The 24076-nt window shown below is 41.4% G+C and overlaps 1 protein-coding gene across 1 annotated transcript in view; it reads left to right on the forward strand.

Annotated features, from left to right (window-relative positions):
- The first annotated feature begins 1465 nt into the window (after positions 1–1465).
- Positions 1466–24076, forward strand: part of LOC144692025 (scavenger receptor cysteine-rich type 1 protein M130-like) — a 314365-nt gene continuing 291754 nt past the window's right edge. Inside the window, exons 1-4 of the mRNA XM_078560582.1 lie at positions 1466–1814; positions 4695–5009; positions 6013–6327; positions 7318–7635. Of these exons, the coding sequence (XP_078416708.1) occupies positions 1466–1814; positions 4695–5009; positions 6013–6327; positions 7318–7635 (1297 nt within the window). The remainder of the gene's footprint in view (positions 1815–4694; positions 5010–6012; positions 6328–7317; positions 7636–24076) is intronic.

Consider the following 24076-nt stretch of genomic DNA (forward strand, 5'->3'; position numbering starts at 1 on the left):
AGTGAAGACTGGTCTGGTGCAATGAGGTTGCTTTATCATCGCCTTTCACTGAACTGATTAAACCAGATATGAGGGCCGAATGAGGATGAGAGAGAATAAAAATGGAGTATCGATGTCTTCCCATTAATTTGCACATTGAATATCAAGTTAACACTTGGAAGACTGGGAAAATTTTGGGGAGCCCGAACTGCACTCCTTACATGATCAGCGTATTCAATCTAAGGCTTGGTTATCAGAACTGTACATGGTTATCCACGGATCCGTTCCTTTAAATTCTAGCTCTCAATATCTTTAAAATGGTAAAAGAGCGCGAGCAATTTTTTTATTCCCTTGTTTGTAACCGTTAGATTTTACTGACCTGTTCGAAAGAACCATTAACAATGCTTTGCACTTCCAGTGTTCGTACCTTTTCCCGAGGAAGATATTCCCCGATCGATCATTTTATGCCTCAGGTTGTTTTGTGTCTTTGTTCATCAATGTGTTCCATCGACGAAATGACAAACGCCAGCAGAACAATTGTAAACTCTAAAGATTCGAGGACAACATAGGATTCCTGGATTAATCTGAACGATGTTCTGGCCCGCCACAGTGTCTCCAATATGTTTATTTCCAGTCGCCAGTTGACAGTGAAGAGTTAAGCCCTGGAATTTTTATGAAGTGAAAGCTGCAGTCGCTTCCATTTAAGTAGATGTTGTGAAGAGTGGGTCGTATAAATTCAAGAGAGGGGATTGCAAAGTGAGCGGCCAGAGGTAGTGAAAGTAGATAAATTGGGACGTTGAGAAGAGATATATATTTCAACCTATTAAATAGAACTCGATAGAAAATGCAGAAAGGAAGAGAAAAGTTTTTTTTGGTTTTCGGATGTTTTCTCGCAGGGATTGTTGGGGGTGGGGTTGGGGGTCGGGTGTTCGATGCCACCTGATGTATTTTATATTTGGAAATTAGTGCCAATTAGTACCATCTGTGAAAAGTCGTACTCCAGTTGATCTTCATTAATGAAATCTATCGCCTGCTCATCGAAAGTGTGCCAGTGTGTTGGGGTGAAGGATGATATGGTTGGAGGGAGAGGGTCACATTACCTTTGCTTCATTCAGTTTAGGCGGAATGTTAGTGGCCTTCATAGGCCGCGTCTCTGTCTCTGGTTTCTGGACGGGAATCGGGTTAAAAATAATGTGGGAACCTAGGAAGTTGGCTGCCCGAAGAGCAGAAATTGCTTGACATCAAAATGCATATCTCTCTCAATAGATGCTTAGCCAAGTTCTCTCTGCAGATAGAGTGCATGCTTGGAACACGAAACTGAGGTCGCAATAACTCTAAGTGTGTTAAAGGATGCATATGTCCACTTTACAAGCAATAACTTGTGGAGGAAGATTGTCTTTAGCTTAATTGGTATTGTGCCGGAACAAAACCATTAACGGAAGGCATCATGAGGGTTTTGCTTAAACAGATACCCACAATATTGAAAATGATTGGTGTTATCATGAATTGTTTTTACTCAGATGACAGGCTTCCCAGACTAATATCTGGGGATTCCCAATGCTCGGGCAGACTGGAGATACGGTTCGGTAGAACCTGGAGAACAGTGTGTGATATGCACTGGGATTGGAATGACGCTAGTGTGGTCTGCCATCAGCTTCAGTGTGGAGTCGCCGTGTCGTTGGGAAAAGTGGCTTATTTTGGAGAGGGCACTGGACTTCTAGGGAGCGATAAATTTGAATGTAAAGGCAATGAGACAAGACTGGCAGACTGTCCAAGCTCTCCAGTAAATCAAAACGATTGCACCCACATGAACGATGTCAGCCTGAGCTGTTCAAGTGAGTAGAATGATTCCGAAAGACGAAAAATCTTACTGCTGCCTTTTTCAGAAACTGAGAAACTGCCATTGCTGTCTACTTCTAACATTTTCATTCCTAAACACATCTTTCTATTTCACTGGCTCTTTTTATTGTTCTGGAATAACGTAATTATTTGTCAGTCAGTAACTTCTACATTATCTGAGATTAGCACATTATTATTGCTATTTTAATGCATGCACCATGCATAGGTTTATCATTCACATTTGAAAAAAGAATTTATTATGTTTTATAAAAAAACATCCAAACTGTGGAGGAAAAGTAAGTTTATCATCCCCAGAAACATATGTTGAAGCTTTTCTGCACTTTTCTAAAGCCGTCAAAACGTCCATAATGTATATAGCTGATAAATGGACAGAGTATTCCAGTTGAGGCCGAAGTGAATCATGACATATTCCCTGCAGTGTACTCTGTGCCTTAGTTATAAACCAAATAACCCACAACTATAATAGCCATTATGCAACCTGCTCTGTTATCTGCAATCATTTCTACCCATTCACCCAAGGTTCCACAGCTGCTGAAACTCCTTTAGAAATGATCCCGTTCTACATTGTTCCTTCTACGAGTCTAACGTTTGCCAATCTTGCCCCACTTGATGACACTCTCAGTTCTAAAGCACAAGGCCTGGTACAAGCCCTACTCAAGTTATTTAGCAGATTAGTCAAGTCTGAGAATGAAGTGCAGTGCTGTGGGAATGCTGCCCTCCATTAATTGTCGTGTTGCAGGTGAGAGATAAAGTCGATGCCATAACTGCTTTCTTCAGTGGTGGTTAATAAAAGTATTAACCATGACGCTACTTTCAGGGAAACCAGGGAATCTTCCCAGGTGTCCTATCCAATATTATCCCTTGATCAATATCAAACAATGCAGCTCATCTGGTCATTATCACACGACTGTTTGTGCGATTTTACTGCGCCCATAATGGCTGTGTCGTTCCTTAAATTGCTACAGTGACGACACTCACAATGCAAATAAATGACTGTAACTTGCGTTGAGACATCCGTAAGTTTCGAGAGAAAAGGGTTATCTACTTTAAATATGCATTTTTTTTTACTACCGACAAAAGTGGGCCAAGCGATACTTCTTTGAGCTGAATTTCATGTGGCACATCCCACTCCGTTATAACAACTTCTCTGTGTTCGATTGAATTTCATCCTGTTCACAGTATACAACACTTAAAAATTCCGTCTAATTTTAATTAAAAAAATGAAAATGTTCTTCTTACAATCAAGTCTCGGTGGCTAATATATATCAACGGAAAATCAGGGTTTCTAGCCAGGTGGAATGTTCCGTTCCTCCGGCCTGGAAAAAAAAAGGTTAAACACGGCATCCTGTTCCCTTTCCAACAGCAATTCCATCTCCAAGCAGCCATTTTTTCATTTTATTCCATAGGCGCCAACAGTACTGACAAGCATCATTCGTGGCCAATTACCAAAGGTCATTTGAAAGTCCACCAAAACCACATCCACCACATTGGCCCCATTAACACTCTCAGTAACCTCATTAAATTAAACCAGCAAATCCGTCCAATGCGATTGTCCCTTAACAAATCCTCCCTAGTTTGTTGAGTAACCCTCAAGTTTTTCAACTCGCTGTTACTTCTTCCCCAAGGTATATTTTCCATGAAAAAAGAGGCTTTCCCATAGCCAATATTAAACTTACTGTTCTGTAGTTACTGCGTTTATCTTTACACCCTTTGTTGAACAAGTGTCTAATATCTGGATACTTTAGTTATCGGTGTTGAAGAATGATTGGAACATTATGGCCATTATCTGGCGATTTCAGCTCTGACATTGGACATGCTCCACTAGTACATCGCATCCACTCCATGTGTCCTGTCAAATTCAACAGCAGTTACCCAAGATAATTCGTCCTCATTATAAATATCTAGCCATTCCATTGTGTAATCTGTTTATTCTTAGCCCATCATTGAGCAGCATTTTCTTCCTTGGCAAAAATATTCTCAAAATGCTCACTCAGCACCTGAACCATAACATCAGCCTTCATATGCCGAATTCCTTACTGATGTCGGCTTAGTGCCTACATAAGACTGTAATATGCCGTTTTATGTTAGTGGGAGTGTATTATACGCTCTGCGAATTGTACATTAATCGTGGATCTCACTTGCATTATCCAAATTCAAAATAGTTTGCTTTTTTTTTTTCTCTGCCTCACCTTAATCCCCATATCTTTCATCACCCAGGGAGACTTGGCGTTTTTGCATTTTCCTGCACTTGTCTAAGCCAATTGTCCGTCATCGCTCCTGAATCATTTTTAGTGGTGGCTAACTGCGCCTGCCCGTCACGAAAGTTATTTACCACAATGTATGTTCACAAAACTGAACGGTAAATCTAATTACGGGCCTATTACATTCCCTCTTACTCTCATCCTGAATAACACCAATTTAGTTCCATATTCCTATTCTAGTTTTCTCAGCACTTTGGTTTTCCTCTTTACCATTATCTGCCCGTTCACAAATCCCTGCAAATTCGTTGATAACTGCCCAACCAATAAACCAGACGGACATCACCCCTGGATTTTTTCAGGTGAAACAAATGAAAACATCCATTGGTCCTTGGTAGATTGTTCGCAACATCCTTAAACTTCATCTGCAGGACTACATCCCTCTTCCTACCTCTGTCATCGCTCCAGTAACGGAGCACGACTGATGACTGTTCACCCTCCCGCCTCAGAGAGCTCGGCAGGCTCCCAGTGATATGCTTCACCTTGGCACCTGGGTCAAACATTTAAGTGAACAATTATTGTCCCGGTTACATTGAATCAAATGGGCATTATTTTGTTGAACTTTAACCGTTGCTCTCAATGGCTTTCTTCTTGTAGATGAAAGTTGGTCACTGAGATTGACGAATGGGGGAAGCCGCTGTGATGGTCGGGTGGACATTTACAGCAACGGTCGCTGGGGCAGAGTACAGGACAGCCTCTGGGACATCAGTGATGCTAACGTGGTCTGCAGGCAACTAGAATGTGGTGTCGCAATTGCTGCTTATAACTTTTCAAAGTATGGAGAGGGTGAAGGGCCTGTGTGGTTGAATGATGTCCAGTGTGGAGGAAACGAATTGCATCTCCGCAACTGCAGCTCATTTGCACTGAATCCGTCTCTCAATGAGAGTATCGGCGTCGGGGTTCTGTGTTCAGGTGAATAAATAGTTTACTTTTATAGCAACATAAATATAAATATCTGATAAGGAGGTAATTGTTAATATATGTCACTTGTTCCTCGAGCTCCTTTAAGCTAACTGCTTATCACTGGAGGGTTGGCGCGGATAGAGTGGGTGCGGAAAGAACTGATCAACAAGGTGGACATGCATTTTTGCTGTGCATTTATTAACGACGGAATTCTCAATTTTCTGTAGGACAGGAAATTCTGTCTGCACGGTTGGGAGAGTCCTTTGCAGTTGTTCGCATGGTGGCAGGCGGAGTAGTGAGTGGGAGGCGGGGGGGCGGTTGTCGGCAGGGGCGATACAGCTTGGTGCGAATGGGTGTGTTAATTTGACAATGTTTTCATAGAATTGCAGTTCATTAACGGCTCAAGGCAACAGGCCGCTCCTGGGGTTTATGGATTATTTCATCCTTGAAATACCGAGGCAATTATAGGCCTGTCAGCTGCAGAAGGCGAAGCTGCTATGAAATGTGTGTCAGGAACGTCAACTTGGTTTCTTTTTCCACTGATGCTACCACGCCTCTGGAGGAATTACATCATCTTTTTTTTCCATATTATTAAAGCAAAATAGCGAGATATTCAGAAATCAAGTGAAAAAAGGGTTCGAGGTGCGTGCAGGGAAAAAAAAATAAAGCTTTATAAAATTGATGTTCATAAATAGTTGGGGTGGAACAATTAATGTGAAAAGTTCAATTCTTGAAAAAGCGCACATTGTATTCAGCAACCACTATATGAACTGCAAGCCAAAATGTGGAAGGACTCAGGTGTCGGAATACCTGAAATGTTTGTGCAATATACATTATTTATTAGAAGTAATTCGAATTACATGTTTTCAACCATAGAAACAGTAACCTGTCACAAACAAGTTAATTGTTTTTTTTTATTACTTTTGCTGGACAATATCCAATAGTTTCAATTGAGTTTTGAGATAAATGTGCAATCGAAGAATCATGATATATATTGTATTTTTTGGATAAGAGCACATGCAGTTAAGGCTGTCAGACGGCGGAAGTCAATGTGCAGGACGAGTGGAGGTTTATTACAAAGGGACCTGGGGCTCAGTTTGTGATGATACCTGGGATCTGACAGACGCTGACGTAGTTTGCAAACAGCTGCATTGTGGAAAGGCAGTGCACGCAACACTTCCTTCTTCTTGTGGATCAGGCTCAGGTCCAGTTTGGCTGGAAGGCTTGAACTGTTCAGGAGAGGAATCTAATCTCTGGCAATGTCCGTCTCCATATTGGGGTTCCCACGACTGTTCTCATAAAGAAGATGTGAAGATCATGTGCTCAGGTAAGGGTGGCATAAATTAACTAATTTCCTTTATAAGAGAATTTTCAAACAGGTGGCATTTTACAGAATGGCGCAGAAACTGCACCTGAACTGTCCATTCCGCTCAACACGTCTGACGGCTGCTTATTCTGCACATAATTCTTTGATGATTTAATCTGACCCGAGCTGTGTTCCACTCTGTTATTTTTCCCTCGTGAGTTTATCAAACGTCACATTCAAGGCGTCACGACAATTCGCCCCACCAAACGTACATGTTCCAAGTTCCAAATTCTCCTTATATCAGCGCAATAGAGATTGCAAAAATACTCCTGAAATCCCAAATGGTTTGGCTCTTGTGTTTCTTTGTGCCAAAAAACACGACTTTAGTCTAACCAGTGCTGAAATTATTCCGTCATTGACACGCATATCCTGCCGTCTCTGAACGTCTTCTTGCAGTTAGTGGAGTATGTCCTGGTATGAACTTTATGCCCTTGTACTTTTTGAACATTTACTTCAATTCCAAATACCAAATAGTATATGCTAATATTTAGCAGAAGTGACTCCCAGCATCAATCCATGTGTACACCACGCCCCAACTTCTGCAATTTTATGTGACATCCTGTTTTGTTGCTTGTTGACTCTTTTTTTTTCTACCGTGTCGTTAATTTCATGTTCCCTGATCTTAGCTTTAATTCTGCTGTGTAATAACACATCGGAAGTGATTTTTTTCAAAATCCCCGTGGATTACATAGACATAATTATCTCTGCATAATCTTTATGAAACTTCTTTAAGTAATGCAATGAATTGGGAGATGTATAAATCGCTCTTTTCGAAACTCTGTTGATTATCCTTGATTGTATAATTCAATTGTAAATGTTCCTCTGTTACATTTGTGAAATAATTATCCCTATTCAGTGAAAACATCTGGCACAACTTGGGTTGAGGGGGCACATTTGTCATAATTCCATTTATCACAGGAACCATCTGGAGAATTCTGATTTCGTTTATAGAACACAACGAGCTGAGGCTGGTGAATGGAATGCATCGCTGTGAGGGGAGAATAGAAGTGTTCTACAATGGGACCTGGGGAACAGTGTGCTCTGACGCGCTTGATCCCCATGATGCTGAGGTGATATGCAAACAGTTGCAGTGCGGCCCCTTGGATCATATTAAGTATAGCACTTTGTCATTCGGAGAGGGATCCGGACCTATTTGGCTCGATGAGATCGAATGTAATTCACAAGAGTGGACCATTTGGCAGTGTCAGACAGACCCGTGGGGACAACACAACTGTTATCACAGGAAGGATGCAGGAGTTGTCTGTTCAGGTAATGCAACAACTCCCCCAAATATCCGTGCGTTATTTCAATCATTGATGGCCAAATGAGTCAGCACTTTTACATTCTCAACAGGGGGAAATATAACGGAGGGCCAGCCCGACAGTGAACATTTTTGTGGTCGAGAACCAGGTGATTGCTCCGTTTTATTATATCAATTATCTGAGTTGTATATCTGTATTTTTCTGCAGCAAAATTAGTGATTGATTCTCTTTGACAGATTCTGGTGTAGTTTTGCGCCTGGTTGGAGGTAACAACAACTGCTCCGGGAGAGTGGAGATATTGTGCAATAATACCTGGGGCACGGTCTGTGATGACTCCTGGGATATGGCCGATGCCAATGTTGTCTGCAGACAGCTGGGTTGTGGCTCTGCTCTATTGGCAACAGGATGGGCCGCTTTTGGCCAGGGCGAAGGTGATATCTGGTTTGATGAAGTGAGATGTACTGGAAGCGAATCCTTTCTATCCGATTGTCGTTCCTCAGCGTCTCTTCACCCTGACTGTGATCACAAGGAGGACACCAGTGCGATTTGTTCCGGTAGGGGTAGTGCAGAACGGTGGGGATTGTGTTCGGGATAGTGGCGGTTGGTCATTGTTCGCTGAATATGACTCATGAATTTGTAAATTATGAAAAATAGATGGCTTTCTAAATTGGAGTTCTATCCTTTTTTTTTTGCATAATATCCCGTAGGTCCCGAATTTTCGTTGACTGCTTCTCCGTCCACTGCCACAGGTTGGGATTATTAACAAGTAATATTCCTGTCAAGGTTAATGTCCCGAATGGTCTGTTATTATTGACATTATCTTGTTGTTTAAAATAATTCTGAAGTTAATCTCAGTGTTTCAGAATGATGGACCATTTACAGAAACCTAACATTCTGTGTCCCAGTTTAATTTTTCTTTAACATTTCATTAAGGACATGAAGATGAGATTATTTCTATCCCTCTTGCGATCGGTATAACACTCGGGACCCTGTTGATCTTTGAGTTCATCGGACTAATTGTACTAATGCGGAGACAATCATCAAGGAAAGGTGAGACTCTACTCTTACCACTGACTTCATATTAAATCTCCGATATTTTTATTTTTAATTTAAATTCGTGAATGAGATTTGAGCCTCGCAGGCCGCCCTGCATTCATTGCCCATCCAGAATTGCACATGAAAAAGTGTTGATGAACTGCCTTCTTGAACCATTGCAGTCCATGTTGTGCAGGTAGACTCACAGTGTTTTTAGGGAGGGAGTTTAAGGATTTGAACCAGCGAACGTGCCGGAAGGGCGGCATATATCCATATCAGTATTGTGAGATGCTTGGAGGGTAACTTCCAGGACGTGGTTTTCCCATGCGTCTGTTTCCCTTGTCCTTCTCGATGGTCGTTTATGTGGTTTTAGAAGGCCCTATCTAAGTAGCTTTGCTGACCTCTTCATGTGCATCCTGTAAATTGTACACACTTCTGCCACTCAACGTTGGCAGTGGGGGAAGTGATTGCTTGTGCATATAGAGAAAATAAAGCGGAAGTCTTAATTCTGGATGGTGGGAAACATCTTAAGTTTTCTTGTAGCTGCACTCAAGCAGGCAAATGGAGCGTATCCATCTACACTCCTGCTTGCCCCTTGCAGATGGTGTTAAGGATTTGCCGAGTCAGCAGTTGAGTTACCTCAGAAGGGTTCCTTGCTTATGAACAGATTTTGTTAACAAATCATTTAAATCGCAACAATTTCAGCTTCTGGTCAATGGAAACCTCCAGGATGTCGTTAGCGGGGGATTCAGTGATGACGATGCCAATGAATGTCAAAGGCTGACTGTTAGATTATAAGTTGTTGGAGATGGACTTTACCTGGCACTTGTGAGGCACAAATTTTACTGGCCACTTTGAAAGTCAGTCCAGGATATTATCAATACGTGGCTGCATGTAGACATGGCCTGCTGAAGTAGCTGAGCATTCGTGACTGGTGATGAACATTGTACTATCATAGCGACCATCCCCACTCTTGACCTTTTGACGAGGTGGTTATTGATGAAGAAGATGAAGATGGTTGGGTCTAGCATGATATGCTGAGGAGCTCCTGTATGAATGTCCCAGGACTGAAAGATTATTGACCTCCAACAGCCACAAATCCCTAGTTTTCTGCTCACTCATACTCCATCCAGTGAAGAGTTTTCCCCCTGAATCCTATTGGCTCCAGTTTTTTTTTTGTGCGTTTTAATTCCACATACCCTGGCGAGGACACACTTTACTGCCCTTTTCCATAGAATGTCACTTGTCATGTTGGAAAATAATTTTAACCTATTTTAGCCACTATTGTCGATCAAAGCACTTGGCGAAACAGTGAAATGTGACAATTAAATGGAAGTGTCTCTTGACTGTCCACACTAACAGTCCTAATTGATGCACCACTACTCTGGCTCAATGTCAATCTAATTTTTGTAGCAATAGATTAAATGTTTTTTTTAAAGCATTTTAGACTTAGTGCCCAGTCATTATCCATCCGTGAATCGACCTCTATCCAATCAGTGTCCGTCCACTCCTCCCATTTCCGTGCCAGGATGCCCAATCTCGAGCTGCCTAGACAGAATCGATCCACACTTTTGAGGCATTAGCCTTTTTTGGGTTTTTAGGCACCACTTTACGAATATTGTTTACCCTGCCAAAACTAAATACTCTGATCTGAACAACCATCACACTCCTGTTCGGTGTACACGGCAAATTAATTTTAATGCTGATGTGATACATAAAGGAAACGTGAGCTCCTCACTCGTCTTTCCAAACTGATGCTGTCGGCAGATTTGAGTCATTTTTTTCCAAGTTTCTCTTCAGCTGAAATCCCGGAGCGCCTCACGATCGAGTGATCAGTAGGAATTGATTTCTCCCGAAAACGTCTCCTTTCGTCATTTCTAAGGTTAATTAAGTTGGGCCCTAGTCAGGTGGAGTTGAAGATATGTCCATACGGTTACACACATACGCACACGCACACACACACACACAGACATGGTCGCACGCACATACCGTCTATCTCTCTATGCCTTTCCCTCTCTCTCTCGCAAACACATACACATATGGATACGCGGTCTGTCATAATAATACCTACTTAACAAGAAATCCTTCATAGCCAGCTCACTGACTTTCTGCATTCACTTTCAGCACCTGCTTTGTGTTATTATTTGCAAACATTGTATTATTAAACAAAGGTAAAACGCAACAAATTATTAATCCGTCCTCCTTGTCTCCATCAGGTTATGTCACTGGCGGTATGCGTTCACCAATTGATTTGAACCAAGCAATTTATGAAGAAATTAAAGATATTCCGCCTGTCAAGAATCCGGCTCTGACCCGTGACTCAGGTGTGTAACTTCCATTGCAATACCAATCCGCAATGCGGAATTTCAATTCTGTTTACCCCCTTTATAAGTCCGTGAAATGAATGGGCGTGACTGGCAATCCTCTTACTTTCCTCATGTGTAAGTGTCCTATCTCTGTGTGCGTCTGTTATGTGAGAAGAGTAATGAGCTTCACAAAATTACCATAATTCTGTCTTGCACAAAAGGTGTTTTGCCATTTGGTTGAAAATAGCGAGCAGATCGCTGTTTTGCCACTTCCCAAGGGAATGCTCACTGCCTCCTATGTATATCTGAGTGACTAAATTACACAAAGAGAGTATTATTGAATAGAACATGCAATCCGCTCACTCCAACTATGATAGTCTACAGGTCCTCTGATCTCAGGGGAAGAGAATTACATTTGGAAATAATTTCTTCAAAATTATGTATATCCATAATTGAAAAAAAAGCTCATTCAAACTATGTTCAAATGAATCCAAGTGAGTATATTTCAATAGCTAAAAAGAATATGCAAAACACTTGGGCAAACCATTGGGAACATCAGCACACTAGGAAAAAAAGAAATAACGATAACGTATGGAAGAATAACAAATGGTGGTAAGCGGCGGAGTGGCAAAGCTGGATAAGGGAGAAAACGAAGAAAGATGACAAATGTAATTCGTGTGAAAGTAATGACTAATCAATGAAATCAGACAGGATCGTCTAGCAATTTAGGACAATATTTATCGGCACAAAGGATCGGTAGGTCAGAATGGCAATTCTGTATTCCAAAAAGGAACTGAAAGAATAAGAACAACATTCTTGTAATATCAGAAATATTAATCAATAACATTATTTTAGTATTTGCCAGGGGTAAGAGGACGTGAATTTGGAAAATTAGGTTAGCACTGACATAATTACATTTAAAATGAATTAAAGTGAAACTTTAAAAAAAAAACTTTCCAAAAAAGCACTGGTCAGAACAGTTTGCATTCATTCATTAAATAAAAATATTAGAAGAAGTTAGAGATGCAATTTCACTGATTAACGAGATTATGTCAAGCGGTAGTACTTCCACGATCCTGCCAGATAACTAACATTCAATGTGCAGTTAAATATGAAGAAGGAAAATGTCCAGGGGCAAAAGATCCTCTTTCTGAACGTTGGTTGGAGAGAAACTAATTAAATTGATACTATGGAGGAAAAGAGTACAAATTGGAATGAATAACGTAAAGCGCAGTCAGCAAATATTTCATTATGGAATCTCTCACATTAGGAACCTCAACAAAATGTTCAAAAATGTAACAGCATAGAAAAGGTTAGCAGTGAGGACATACATTCTGTGGATATGATAAATACTTTTTGGGAAATGTCCACTTTATATACTGATGGATAAGACAAGTGCTTACCTATCAGCTATTGCCCAGTGGTTGTCAATCTTGCTTCTGAGTCAATATTTTCCGGCATCCATTTACACTCCAGTACTTGTACAGAAATATTATGGCTGCCACTCTGGTGTAGAAATGAGGGGCTCATGCCCTCTAATCAGGGTTCTCTTTCAGAGTCGTTATTTAAGTGGTCAACAAAATGTCTGCTCCTGGAGACTTGAGAGTTGCCCTTGCTATACTGACAAATATTTATCACTTGTGGCAATGCACAACGTAAGGATATCTGCTAATTAGCACATAGCAGGGATTGCCCGTGAAAGACTTTTGTTTACAAATTGTCTGCCGCGTTTCCCAAATTTCAATAGTGACGATACATCACAAGTATCCATTAGCTGCAAACAGCTTAGGACATCTGGTGATCATAAAAATAACTGTTTTCTCTTATTCATTAAATTTACATAGAGGCAAGTGACACCTATGAGGTTGGGTAGCCTGCTGCCTACAAGACAGAAAGCAGAGTGTGGGATACAGGATAATTATGTAGATGGAAGAAAGTGGGAATGGGTTTTCAACACGCATCCCTGCTGGGATCACTGTTGTTCAAAATGTATCTGAATGTTTTAGACTTTGGCTAAAAACGATATTTTTTTTCGTCAATTTAACTATTGACCAAATTGTGGTGGGCTGGATGAAAGCATTTTAAAAAGAGCCATTAATGAATTGGCGGCAATGGACATACTGTTGGCAAATTAATCTGGACGTAAGTAATTATGAGGAATTTCAATCTGGAGATAAACTAAGAATTAATTTTCGATCTGTAACAATGAATCGGAATTAAATATTAATGTCGTTGGATGCAGGAGTTCAGGGAAACAAATAAAAAAAAGAAAATCGATGCAGAATGATAAGTCTGTCAAAAACCAAACCAAACACTATATTTTAGTTATGGATAGATGGACTGAAATAACAAGATTAGTCTGGTGAATGTCAATCGAATCTTGGTTAGAGGGAATTTGGAGTATAATTTAGCGTCCTGGTCGGCATATATTTAAATGATATATAGGAGTATTTGATGAGGCTCAAAACACTTTACAAAGAAGGAAATTGTGTTGGGAGCGAAACATATCCAAAAAAGCTGAAAAGAAGGAGCATAAAATGTTTGTTGGCCTCTTTTTCTTTTCATTGCCCATGAGTTCCTTTCTCTTCCGTCAAATGGAACGTATTTAACGTCTCCGAAAATAAAAGAGAAGGGGAGTTTTGGGGAGGGGAAGGGACTTTAGATCAGGAAACTACCCCCACTGACCTACTGAAGGTTATATTGCCTTCGTGAGGTCTTCCGAAAGATTTACTTTCCATCCCTGGATGCCTTGATAAGCTAATAACGGCCATCCCCTTGAAACACTACAATCCATTTGACGAATTTTCTGGAAAAAATGCGGTAAGGTAACAAAAACCCGGACATTGCTAAATGGACCATTAATTATTTTGATCTCTACTCCATTGGGCTAAATGCTTCTGCAAAGTGATGACGCTATAATGACATCAATTATTGCTCCAAGAAGCAGCGTACTTTTTGCCCTCACTTTAACAGAGTCTGCTTCCATTGACTCACTCAATGATATCGAATATTACACAAGCCACATTTTGGATGACAAAGGCCCTGGATCGGAAAATGTTGACGATAGCTCCTCCAGTAGTCTAGGTGGGTAAACTTTTAGCTGTGACCATCTGGTTTTCGTCCTTCACATTCAATAATATCTACAATCGAATAAGAAGTATGAAAAAAATACGAATACACCATTAAGTTGCACGACAGATGATATCAGGTATTAAAGAGTGACTTTTGATAGAAACGCTTCTAAAATACTTTCAGGCAGATACAATATCATGTGGTTGCACTCACTAATATATATGATTGAAATAGTTTCGTTTAAAGTGCATATCATGTTATTAGTTTCTTCACAAGGCCCAATACTCTTTGAAATGTGAAATGAGCATGCAGACTGGAGAGATCATTGGTCAGTGTGACACGTGACATAAAAACAAAAAATAAAAATACTGTGACGTGAAATGTTCCAAAAATTCTGCACGCTTTAAGCTCCCTCCCCTGTATGCGCAATAGAACCACTGTCTTCTCCTCTCATTTTTTTGGTTGATTGACAATTCTCAATGCTGTTCTAAGTATTCATTGTAGGAATTAATCTCACAGAAAATCGTTTGTTCCTCCCAGCTTTCCGCGATTACGACGATGCTGAGACTGTCGGCAGTGATTCTAAGGGCGAACACTTGCTGCTGGACCATATTCATGATGATTTCTTCACACGGGAAAGTGCCGGCGGTGATATGTGAACTCTGGGTGAGATAGAGATTTATTTACCTGTTGAGCCTGTCGCTCTGCATTGCTGGTGACTTTCCTCCTCTCTGCTTATATCGGTTCTAAAATGGCTGATAGTCCACTGCGCGATCTGCAGAGTCTCACTAACGGACACGCGCTGCTTGAATGGTTGAGCAGAGAGCTTTTTCAAAGGGTTGTGTGTTCAATCCATCATCTCGACTTAGCTTATGCACTTTTGTGTTTGGTTGACTCTGGCCCACCACGGTCTCAAATAAGTCGAGGTGTTAGCTGAGTCTCTCCAGGGATGCGTTGGAGACATCCCTGAATTGTTTTACCATCTCCTTCTGGGAGAACTCCACCTCCTCAGCCTCCACCACTGATTTTGGAATCGATGATTACTTATGTTTCTTCCTTCACTCACTTCCCCACATGTGCGGAAAGAACAGGATCTGTTTTAAAGCTCACTCATATTGTTGACAGAACAAAGCGTTGTTAGGTGTATGCACCTGTTGAGATCATACGATCTATTTTATTCATTTATTGGATATGGGCGTCGCAGGATTGGCCAGAAATTATTGCCCGGCGACAATTGTCTTTGAGAAGAAGGTGGTGAGCTGCGTTCTTGTAGTGTTGTAGTCCCTCTAGTGTAGGTACCCGCGCAATGCCTCTGGGCAGAGATTTTCAGTGCTTGGAGCCAGCAACACCGAAGGAATGGCGATAAATTTCCAAGTCAGAATGGCATGTGCATTGGAGGAAAATTCCAAATGTTGGTGATTCCATATACGCAATACCCTTGTCCTGCTAAATGACCCTGGTCCTGCACTCAGAAGGTGCTGACACAGGAGCGTTGGTGAGCTTCTGCAGTGTCTCCTATAGATGGTGCACGTTGATGCTACTATTCTTCGATGTGGAGGTAGTGGATGATTGTGGAATTGGTATCAATCAAGCAGAGTTCCTTGTTCTGTAGGTTTTCAAGCTTCTTGGGTGTTGTTGATCGTGCACTCGTCCAGTCAATTGGAGAGTATTGCATTAGACTCCTGACTTGTGCCCTGTACATGACGGAGAGGTTCTGTGGAGTCAGGGGGTGTGTTCCTCCCTTCAGAGTTCAAGCATCTGGCATGCTCTTGTAGCCAAAGTGTTTATCTGGCTATTCTAGTTCAATTGATGGTCAATTTTAATCCCCTAGATTTTGAAAGTGGTGAATTTAGAGATCGACGTGCCATTAAATGTCAAGGCGTGTTGTTTAGATTCTCTCTTGTGGGAGATGGTAATTGACTGGCACCTTGGTGGAGCGAATGCTACTTGTCGCATGTCAGCCCAACAGTGGATATTATGTAAGTTTTCCTGCACTTAGTCATGGACTTTTCCAGAACCTGAGGAGTAGTGAATGGTGATGATCAGTATGCAACCATCAGCGAACATCCACACTTCTCAAGTTGTGATGAAAGGAAGGTCATTGATGAAACATCTGAAGATGGCTGGGCCAAGAACACTGCCCCGAGGACCTCCTGCAGTGATGCCCTGAAACTGAGATAAATGGCCTCCAAAAACCACATCCATCTTCATATGTCCTATATATGACTCAAAATAACGACGACAATTTTTATTGTTTCCCTTGGATCCCTGAGACTCCAGTTTTGATCGAGCTCCTTGATGCCACACTCGGTTACATAACGCCGTGATCTCAAAGGCAGTCACTGCCACCTCACCTTGGGAGGTTAGTTTTGTTTTCCATGTTTGATCCAAAGCCGAAATGAATAATGAAGCTCAGTGACCTCGGCAAAACCCAAACTGATCCTCAATGAGCAGGTGGTTGCTAAGCATGAGTCACGTTTGATTAAATATTCCATCATTTTTTTGATGACAAAAACTAGACTGATTGGGCGGGTGTTGTCTTCCGTCAGTAGCAAAATTAATTTTGTTTACTGTGAATTGTTTCACCTGTTTAGATCTCAAGCGGGAAAAACTCGAGGGCTCAAAATGAAACATCGGACTTTGGAGGACGTCTTCTGTTGCCTCACTGCCGTAAAACACAGCCCAGACAATAATAAACACCATTTCACTTTCACACATAAATAAACAAATTTTAACCTCTTCATGCTGCTTTCACCCACCCACATACACACGCACTCGCGCAAACACACACACAAACACAAACAGCAGAAATACATCCGCTTTTAACCCATTATTTACCAAGAATATGTCCATCGCAAGTGCATAACACTCATGTTATTTTTTGACCACTCTTGATCGGTCGCTCCCATCTCTAATATGATTGCCAATGTCCTCTGTGAAATATTCACAAGCCCGCAAAATCTGTCGCCAGAAAGCAGTGAGGGTGTTGCTCAAAATTTACAACATATATATCAAACGGGTAAAACCAATGCTTGACTAACTGCTCCAAGCTTGTTCCGCACAGTTGGAAAGTATGCAACCTTCTCTGCTTTGTACCATATGATTACACTGTGTTGTTCTGATGTTTTTATTGATGCTGAATTTATAAAGGATGACGTGTTTTTATTCGCCCTAGAAACAACAACAACAAAAAACCAGTTGAGTTGGAATTAGTGCAAACAATAATAAAATGAATGCATGACTTTTATTTAGATGATGGTGGAAATAATTGCAACGCTCACTCTCAAGCAGTATATATTCACCCATCTTTCAGGTCAAATACATCGAAAAATCCAAGATGTGATGCGCCAGGCGTGTGACTCACTGTGTAAAATCTGAAGAACCGCCAATAACTTTTCCAAAAATATATCCTTCTCGAAGATGCTTTCCTTGCGATATAAACACGCTTTTAAAAAAAAATCACACTTTATCTTGTGTCGAGACATCTAAGTTCGTTTTTTTAAACTACAATTTGTCTTAAAAAATATGAATAAAGTCTAATCAGAAATGAAGGAAGCAGCGATTTTTGTCGCGAATTTCCTTGTGTATAAGAAAACTGTAACACACTCCGCTGTATCGACCATACAAACCATCAAGGGAATTGAACAACCGATGGCTATGCATTACAAGTTTATTTCAGCTTCATTTTGTAAACCTTTTTTTTCAAATGCCTTAAGTAAGGATGAGGTCAGGGCAATAAATGGAATAAATGTTTCACATCCATTTGGTATAGTTTCTCTCTAGACTGCTACATATTGGGAATTCAGTGAGCTGCATTCTCAGAGCAGCATACCACATCACAATGTTGCTTTACAGAACGACATATAACTCTGATCTGAGTGTGGAGGAAAGCAGGAAAATATTCAGTATTCAATAAGTCTCCTATACTTTATTTCTACAAGATAACTAATCAGTTTTCCATCATCGGAGCTAACAGCTGACTTACTCTGGAGAAACATTTCATCATCCAGTATCCCCCAGCAGTTGCTGTTATAGTTCGATGAGGTTGCCGATTGAATCTGGCTTAACCACAAGCTGAGGGCCACCATTATAATAAACAAAAAATAAAGCAAAATAGAGGGGGAAAAATGTACAAATCATGCCATAACATAGACTGAGAGGAAAACAGTGCTCATATTTCCTTTGACAAGGTCAATGGCTGGAGTGATTAAGTAAACCCTGACGCTCTGTGTTCTGTCTCGGTGAACTTGCTGTGCTCTATACGACCAGAGCCATAAGATTTCCTTGTCAGTAAGGCCAGTGGAAAAATGATCACCTTCGATGTTTGTTGCCAACCTTCAAGCTGATAGATCATAATCACCAGCAGTTTGGAATTTTGCCATGTCTTCACCTCTAACGAGACGCCAACAGTTGACATCAAGCCATTCTTTCTCAGGCTCTCACAGGACGCCATGTTCTCTGGAGTTATGCGCTCAGAACTTTAATTACCCCTCAGACAACACTCTACTCGAGCTTCTTCCGCACCCTTCCAAATTCACACAACACTCAAGAAGCTCAAGACCATCCAGAACAAAGCCACCCGCTTGATTGCCACCCGATAATTTCCTTCCCCATTGACAGTGGAAGCAGTGTGTACCATTTCCATGATGCACTGCAAATACTGGCCAAGGTTTTTTTTGGCAAAACCTTCCACATCCACGGGGTCTCAAACATAGAAGGACAAGGGCATCAGCCGCATTGGTAGCGATTCCACCTGCAATTTCCTTTCGAAGTCACGCACCAAACCGACTTGGAACTACATTGGCGTTCTTTTACTGCTGATGGAAGAAAATCCAGGAACTCCCTGCGAGCAGCACTGAGAATGTGCCTCCACCACATGGACCGCAGCGGACAGCAATTTCACTCCCCCGACCATCTCCAGGGCAATTGGCAATGAGCATTTAATAATGGACTGACTAGTAAAGCCAGATCACGCAAATGGCTATATAAAAATGGTACTGCTGTCCGACCCATCATTCCCACTTCCTCCAGTCACCTATAGTTGCACAGTCACTTAAAATTATCTTCCAACATCACGCATAATGTTTAACCATTTCCATTACCATGGCATTCACCAATTCTGTTTCACAATGGACGTCCATTTGTCGTACAACAACCAGCACACTCGAATTACCTTCCTTCGAAAATATTGAAACATCCCTCCCTCAGTTGAACATCTAATCCCACTTCAAATCTATCCTTCACCAGGTCACGCAATCCCTCTACGTCTCATCCACCAGGAGCACATTCAGTCGCCCTGCAAATCCATCCTTCACCAGGACATCCAGTTCTTCTAAACATACATCTTTCAGCACTAAACCCGATCCGTCTGAACATTAATCCTTCAACAGGGCATCCAGTCTCTCTATGCCACCACCCTTCACCACGACATTCGGTCCATCTTTAACTCCATCCCTCACAAGGACTTGCAGTGTCTCTGCATACCCTATCCTCACCAGTGTATAATTTCCTCTACATCTCCATGCCCCAGCAAAAACATAAACCACTTCACATACCCATCCCTCATCATGGCGCCCAAACCTTATGCATCTCCATACCTCACCAGGAAATTAACTCTCTCCACAACTACGTCCAACAATTCAAACATTCTACTCCTTCACCTTCGACAGGAAACCCAATCTCTCCACGCCTCCATCCCTCAGTACGACCGGCAGTGACTCCTTACCTCCATCCCTTACCAGGACATGCGGTTCCTCTGCACCCACGACGCTCAACATGATGCTCTTTCCCTCTACATCTTCATCCCTCAGCCGTGCAACCAGTAAGACTTCAATGCCATTCCTCACCCGGACATCCAGCTTGTCCACAAAACCTCATTCACCACGGCTTCCGGTCCCTCTACATTTCTCCTTCCACAGACATCCAGTCCTTACACGCTTTCATTCCTCACCAGGACATCAATTTCCCCTCCCTCTCCAGCCCTCACCAGAACAGCCATTCCTTCAGCAAGTTCACCCCTCAGCAATACACTAAGTCTCTGCACAACTCTATACCTCAGCTGGAGATTCATTCCATCTATCAGTTTCTCTTCTGTTAAGGACAGCCTGGCAACGGCACCACCTGTCAGCTGGACTTCATTTCCAGTGCAGCACAGTATATGGAGAAGCCATTTTGGCAGAATAAACCTCTGTCTGTAATCGGAATGTCTAGCAGTGATTTTGGCCTTACCATTATTTATTATATTTCACCAAGGTTAGAAGTGGAAATTGATCCGCCCTTATAGTGAATTCTGGTGATGTCCCCCCGATGCCCCCCTTCCCTGCCAAACCAACGGCCCATCTTTTCCTACCATACACGTCAGTCCAAATAATTGCAATGTAACTGCAGCAACCTTCATCTGTCTAACCTTTACTCTCATTGGAAAAATCGTCTTTGCATCTAAACCATTTCTCCAACGCTTTCAGAATAATAGTATTGAAATCATTATGTATCTTAGCTATGTCTGTTTTTATTTGGGATGCAGGGAACACTATTACTGATATTTTGACTGCCATGATATTCTGCCTTGACTTAACTGCTCTTATCTCGGACTGGATCACCTATTTTTTTTTTAATGATTCAATCCCTGTCCTCCCTTTGCATGACTCATCTTTGAGGCTTTCCACTTCTTCCAACGACTTCTTATTTCCATTTCTGGGCATAGGCTGCTTACAATGCGTGCTACAAGGCTGCCGCCATGCACAACATTCCTTATCATAATGACTAGCATTCTGGTTTCTGTAATCTCTCAGCTGAATTTTCACATTCTTCCGCCTTCCTCACATCTGTAGTTATTGGGCTACCTTCCACAACAGTACATTATAATTTCCTTCCTTTATCCTCTGCCAATAAGTCCGCTTAATTGGGGTTCGCAAGGATCTCGACAATGACTGTCCCATATCCTGCACTTCCTCCATCGCCCCTCTCCTCTGCATCAATACCATGCAAGACTCCCATCTATACCCACTTTTCACAAAAGTAAACATCACTTATTTTATTGGCTTTGCAATTTGTACCTACTCCGTCAACAAAAGTGCTTTCTTCTTCACCTGGCCTCGTTCGCTAATCATAAGTGGACCGTTTTAAGTCTGGCGCTCAACTTTATTTCTGTACGAAACTGCAGAGCCCCCCGTTGAAGAATATTATTATTTTTCATTCACATGCCATACATGCAAAAAACTCTTTCCACTGTTGTATTTTCATTGTTCAGGGCCACATCTATTCCATTCTGGTGAAGTAGTCATTTTTGTGCACATCTTCTGCTTTGCTATTCTGTATTCATTGAACAAGCGGATATTGCTACAACACACTAATGAGCCATTTTGCTGCAAAGGTGGACGTTGTGCAGATCTGTGAGTCAGCAACATGTCAAATTATGCCACGAATTTGAAAGCAAAATAGTGCAGCCGCTGGAGGCCTGTAATTAGCACAGAACATGCTGGAGAAGCTCTATATGACTAGCAGCTTCCGTGGATAGAGAAACAGTGTTAGCTTTCCCAGTCCAATATATTTCCTCTTTGGAATTCAGAGTTCCAAAAAAACTGAGTTAACTCTGTTATTAACTCCACAGATGCTGCCAGACCTGCGGAAACTATTCAAACACGTTATGTTGTTTAAATGAATGAAGCATCTAGTTATCTGTTCTGCCCAGCCCTCTACTTGTTCGCTGTTTTACACAGCACATACTACCGTTTGAAGTGAAGTGAGAACAATGAAGGTAACTGCTTCGCAAGAGTGCCGGAGAGATGCTTCAGAAGAAATTGGACAGTGCCGCTTAGTGTGTCCAATTTCAGGAGTCACTTAATGGTATATTATGTTTATAACATATATATTTTTGTAAAACTGAAGTATTGAACAGTTTCAATTATCTGTTATCCAAATTATCACAATAATTCTATTGTTTTCGTTCCCTTCCCCACTTCTACCTGTTTGTGTTTGACGTTTTCCAGCTCTGATATCAGCCCTGCAGTGACGAGGCTACAAAGAAACAAAGGCTGGGACTTTACTATCAAACAGCATTGTGCATTCAGGTAGAAAAGGCAGATGGAAAATCTGGTGGATAGCATAGTTAATAAAAAAGTGATAATACTGTAGTGAGAGATAAACTTGGTTCTGAAGAAGAAGACATGGAATTAATTTTGGTGGAATTAACAAACAACAAGCTCCAAAAACGGGTGCATGAAACAGCAACTGTAAAGTAAATCATAAAATAAATTTGGAAATTTTAAGTATGTGTAACAAGAGTAATACCATAACCACAAAATCATGCAATAAGAATCACAGCATTGCAGTGCAGAAGAAGCCATTCGGCCCATCGAGACTGCAACGTCACGAGATTATCACCGGACCTAACAACCGTATTAATTTTCCCAGCCCTGGGGCCATAGCCTTGAATGTTATGACGTGCCAAGTGCTCATCCAGGCAAGTTATAATGAATGTGTGGCAACCGTCAGCCACCAACCTCCTAGCCAGTGCATTTCAAACCGTCGTCACTCTCCAGATAAGAAAATTTTACCTCACATCACCCCTCAACCTCCTGCTACTCATCTTGAACTTATGCCCCCTTGTTACTTGACATTCAGCTCAGGGGAACATCTGCCCCCTAACCACCCTGCCCATGCCCCTCAGTCTTATCTGCTCCAACGTAAACAACACAAGTTCAGACAACCTCGCTTCATAGATTTAATGTTTCATCCCAGGCAACATCCTGGTGAATCTGCTTTGTTCACTCTCCAGTGCAAACACATCCTTCCTATAATTTGGCGATCCGAAATGCACACAGTACTCTAGCTGTGTACTCAACAAGGTTCTATACAAATCCAACATGACCTCCTCTATTTTGTCATCTATGCCTCGATTGATAAAGGCAAGTGTCCCATATGTCTTTCTCATAACCTCACTAACATGCACCTCTGCCTTCAGGGTACTATGGACACAGTCGCCAAGGACCCTTTGTTCCTCATAACTTCGTAGTGACATGCTGTTCATTGAATACTTCCTGGTCAACTTAACACTTCCAATTTATATCACCTCACACATTTCAGGTTTAAATTCCATCTGCTACTTATAGACAATTCCGTCTATATCTTACTGTACCTCAATACACTCAACATCACTGTTAACCACTCGGCCAATCTTTGCGTCATACGCAAAATTACTAATCCTTCCACCCACATAGTCATCTACGTTGTTTATATTATTGACAAAAAATAGCGCACTGAGCACAGGTCGCTGTGGTGCGCCACTGGACCCTGGCTTCCAGTCACGAAAGCATCCCTCTGTCATCACGCTCTGCCTCCTTCAATTTAGAAATTTTGAATCCACCTCATCAAAACACTCATAATTCCATGTTCATTTGTTTTCTTTATTTGTCCCCCATTTTGGTCCTTGTCAAAGGCTTTGCAGAAAGCCATATAAACTACACCAACTGCATTACTCTCATGTATACAGCTGGTCAATTACTCAAAAAATTAAATCAACTTGTTAGGCATGAACTCGTTCTGACAACGTCAAGTTGACTATCCCTGATGTAACCCTGCCTCTCCAAGTGAAGATAGATACCTTTCTTCAGATCTTTCTCTAACAGTTTCCCTAGCACTGACCTAAGATTTAATGGCCTGTCGTTCCCAGGCTTATCTCAATAATCATGAGGAACTTCAAGCCACAATATACTGGGAAATACTAATCAGTATTAATGTTGTGTGGGAAAGGAAGATATATTTGGAAGTATGCAAGATGGTTTCCTGAACATGCACGTTGAATAACCAGCTCGAGAACTGGCAATTTTAGATCTCGCATTGTGCAATTAATGGGCCGAATAAACAATTATGTTGTAAACTTGACTTTATGACAGAAAGACCACAAACAGATAAAAATAAGTATTGAAGCACAAATTGGTATCGTTCTTCGTGATATTGGCCTAAAAGGCAAACAACGGGACATGTGAGGGCATGAAGTTAAAATTGGTTTAGTTATTGCAAAAACGTGTTAAAGGG

Source organism: Cetorhinus maximus, chromosome 16, assembly GCF_964194155.1.
Source record: "Cetorhinus maximus chromosome 16, sCetMax3.hap1.1, whole genome shotgun sequence".
Lineage (NCBI taxonomy): Eukaryota > Metazoa > Chordata > Chondrichthyes > Lamniformes > Cetorhinidae > Cetorhinus > Cetorhinus maximus.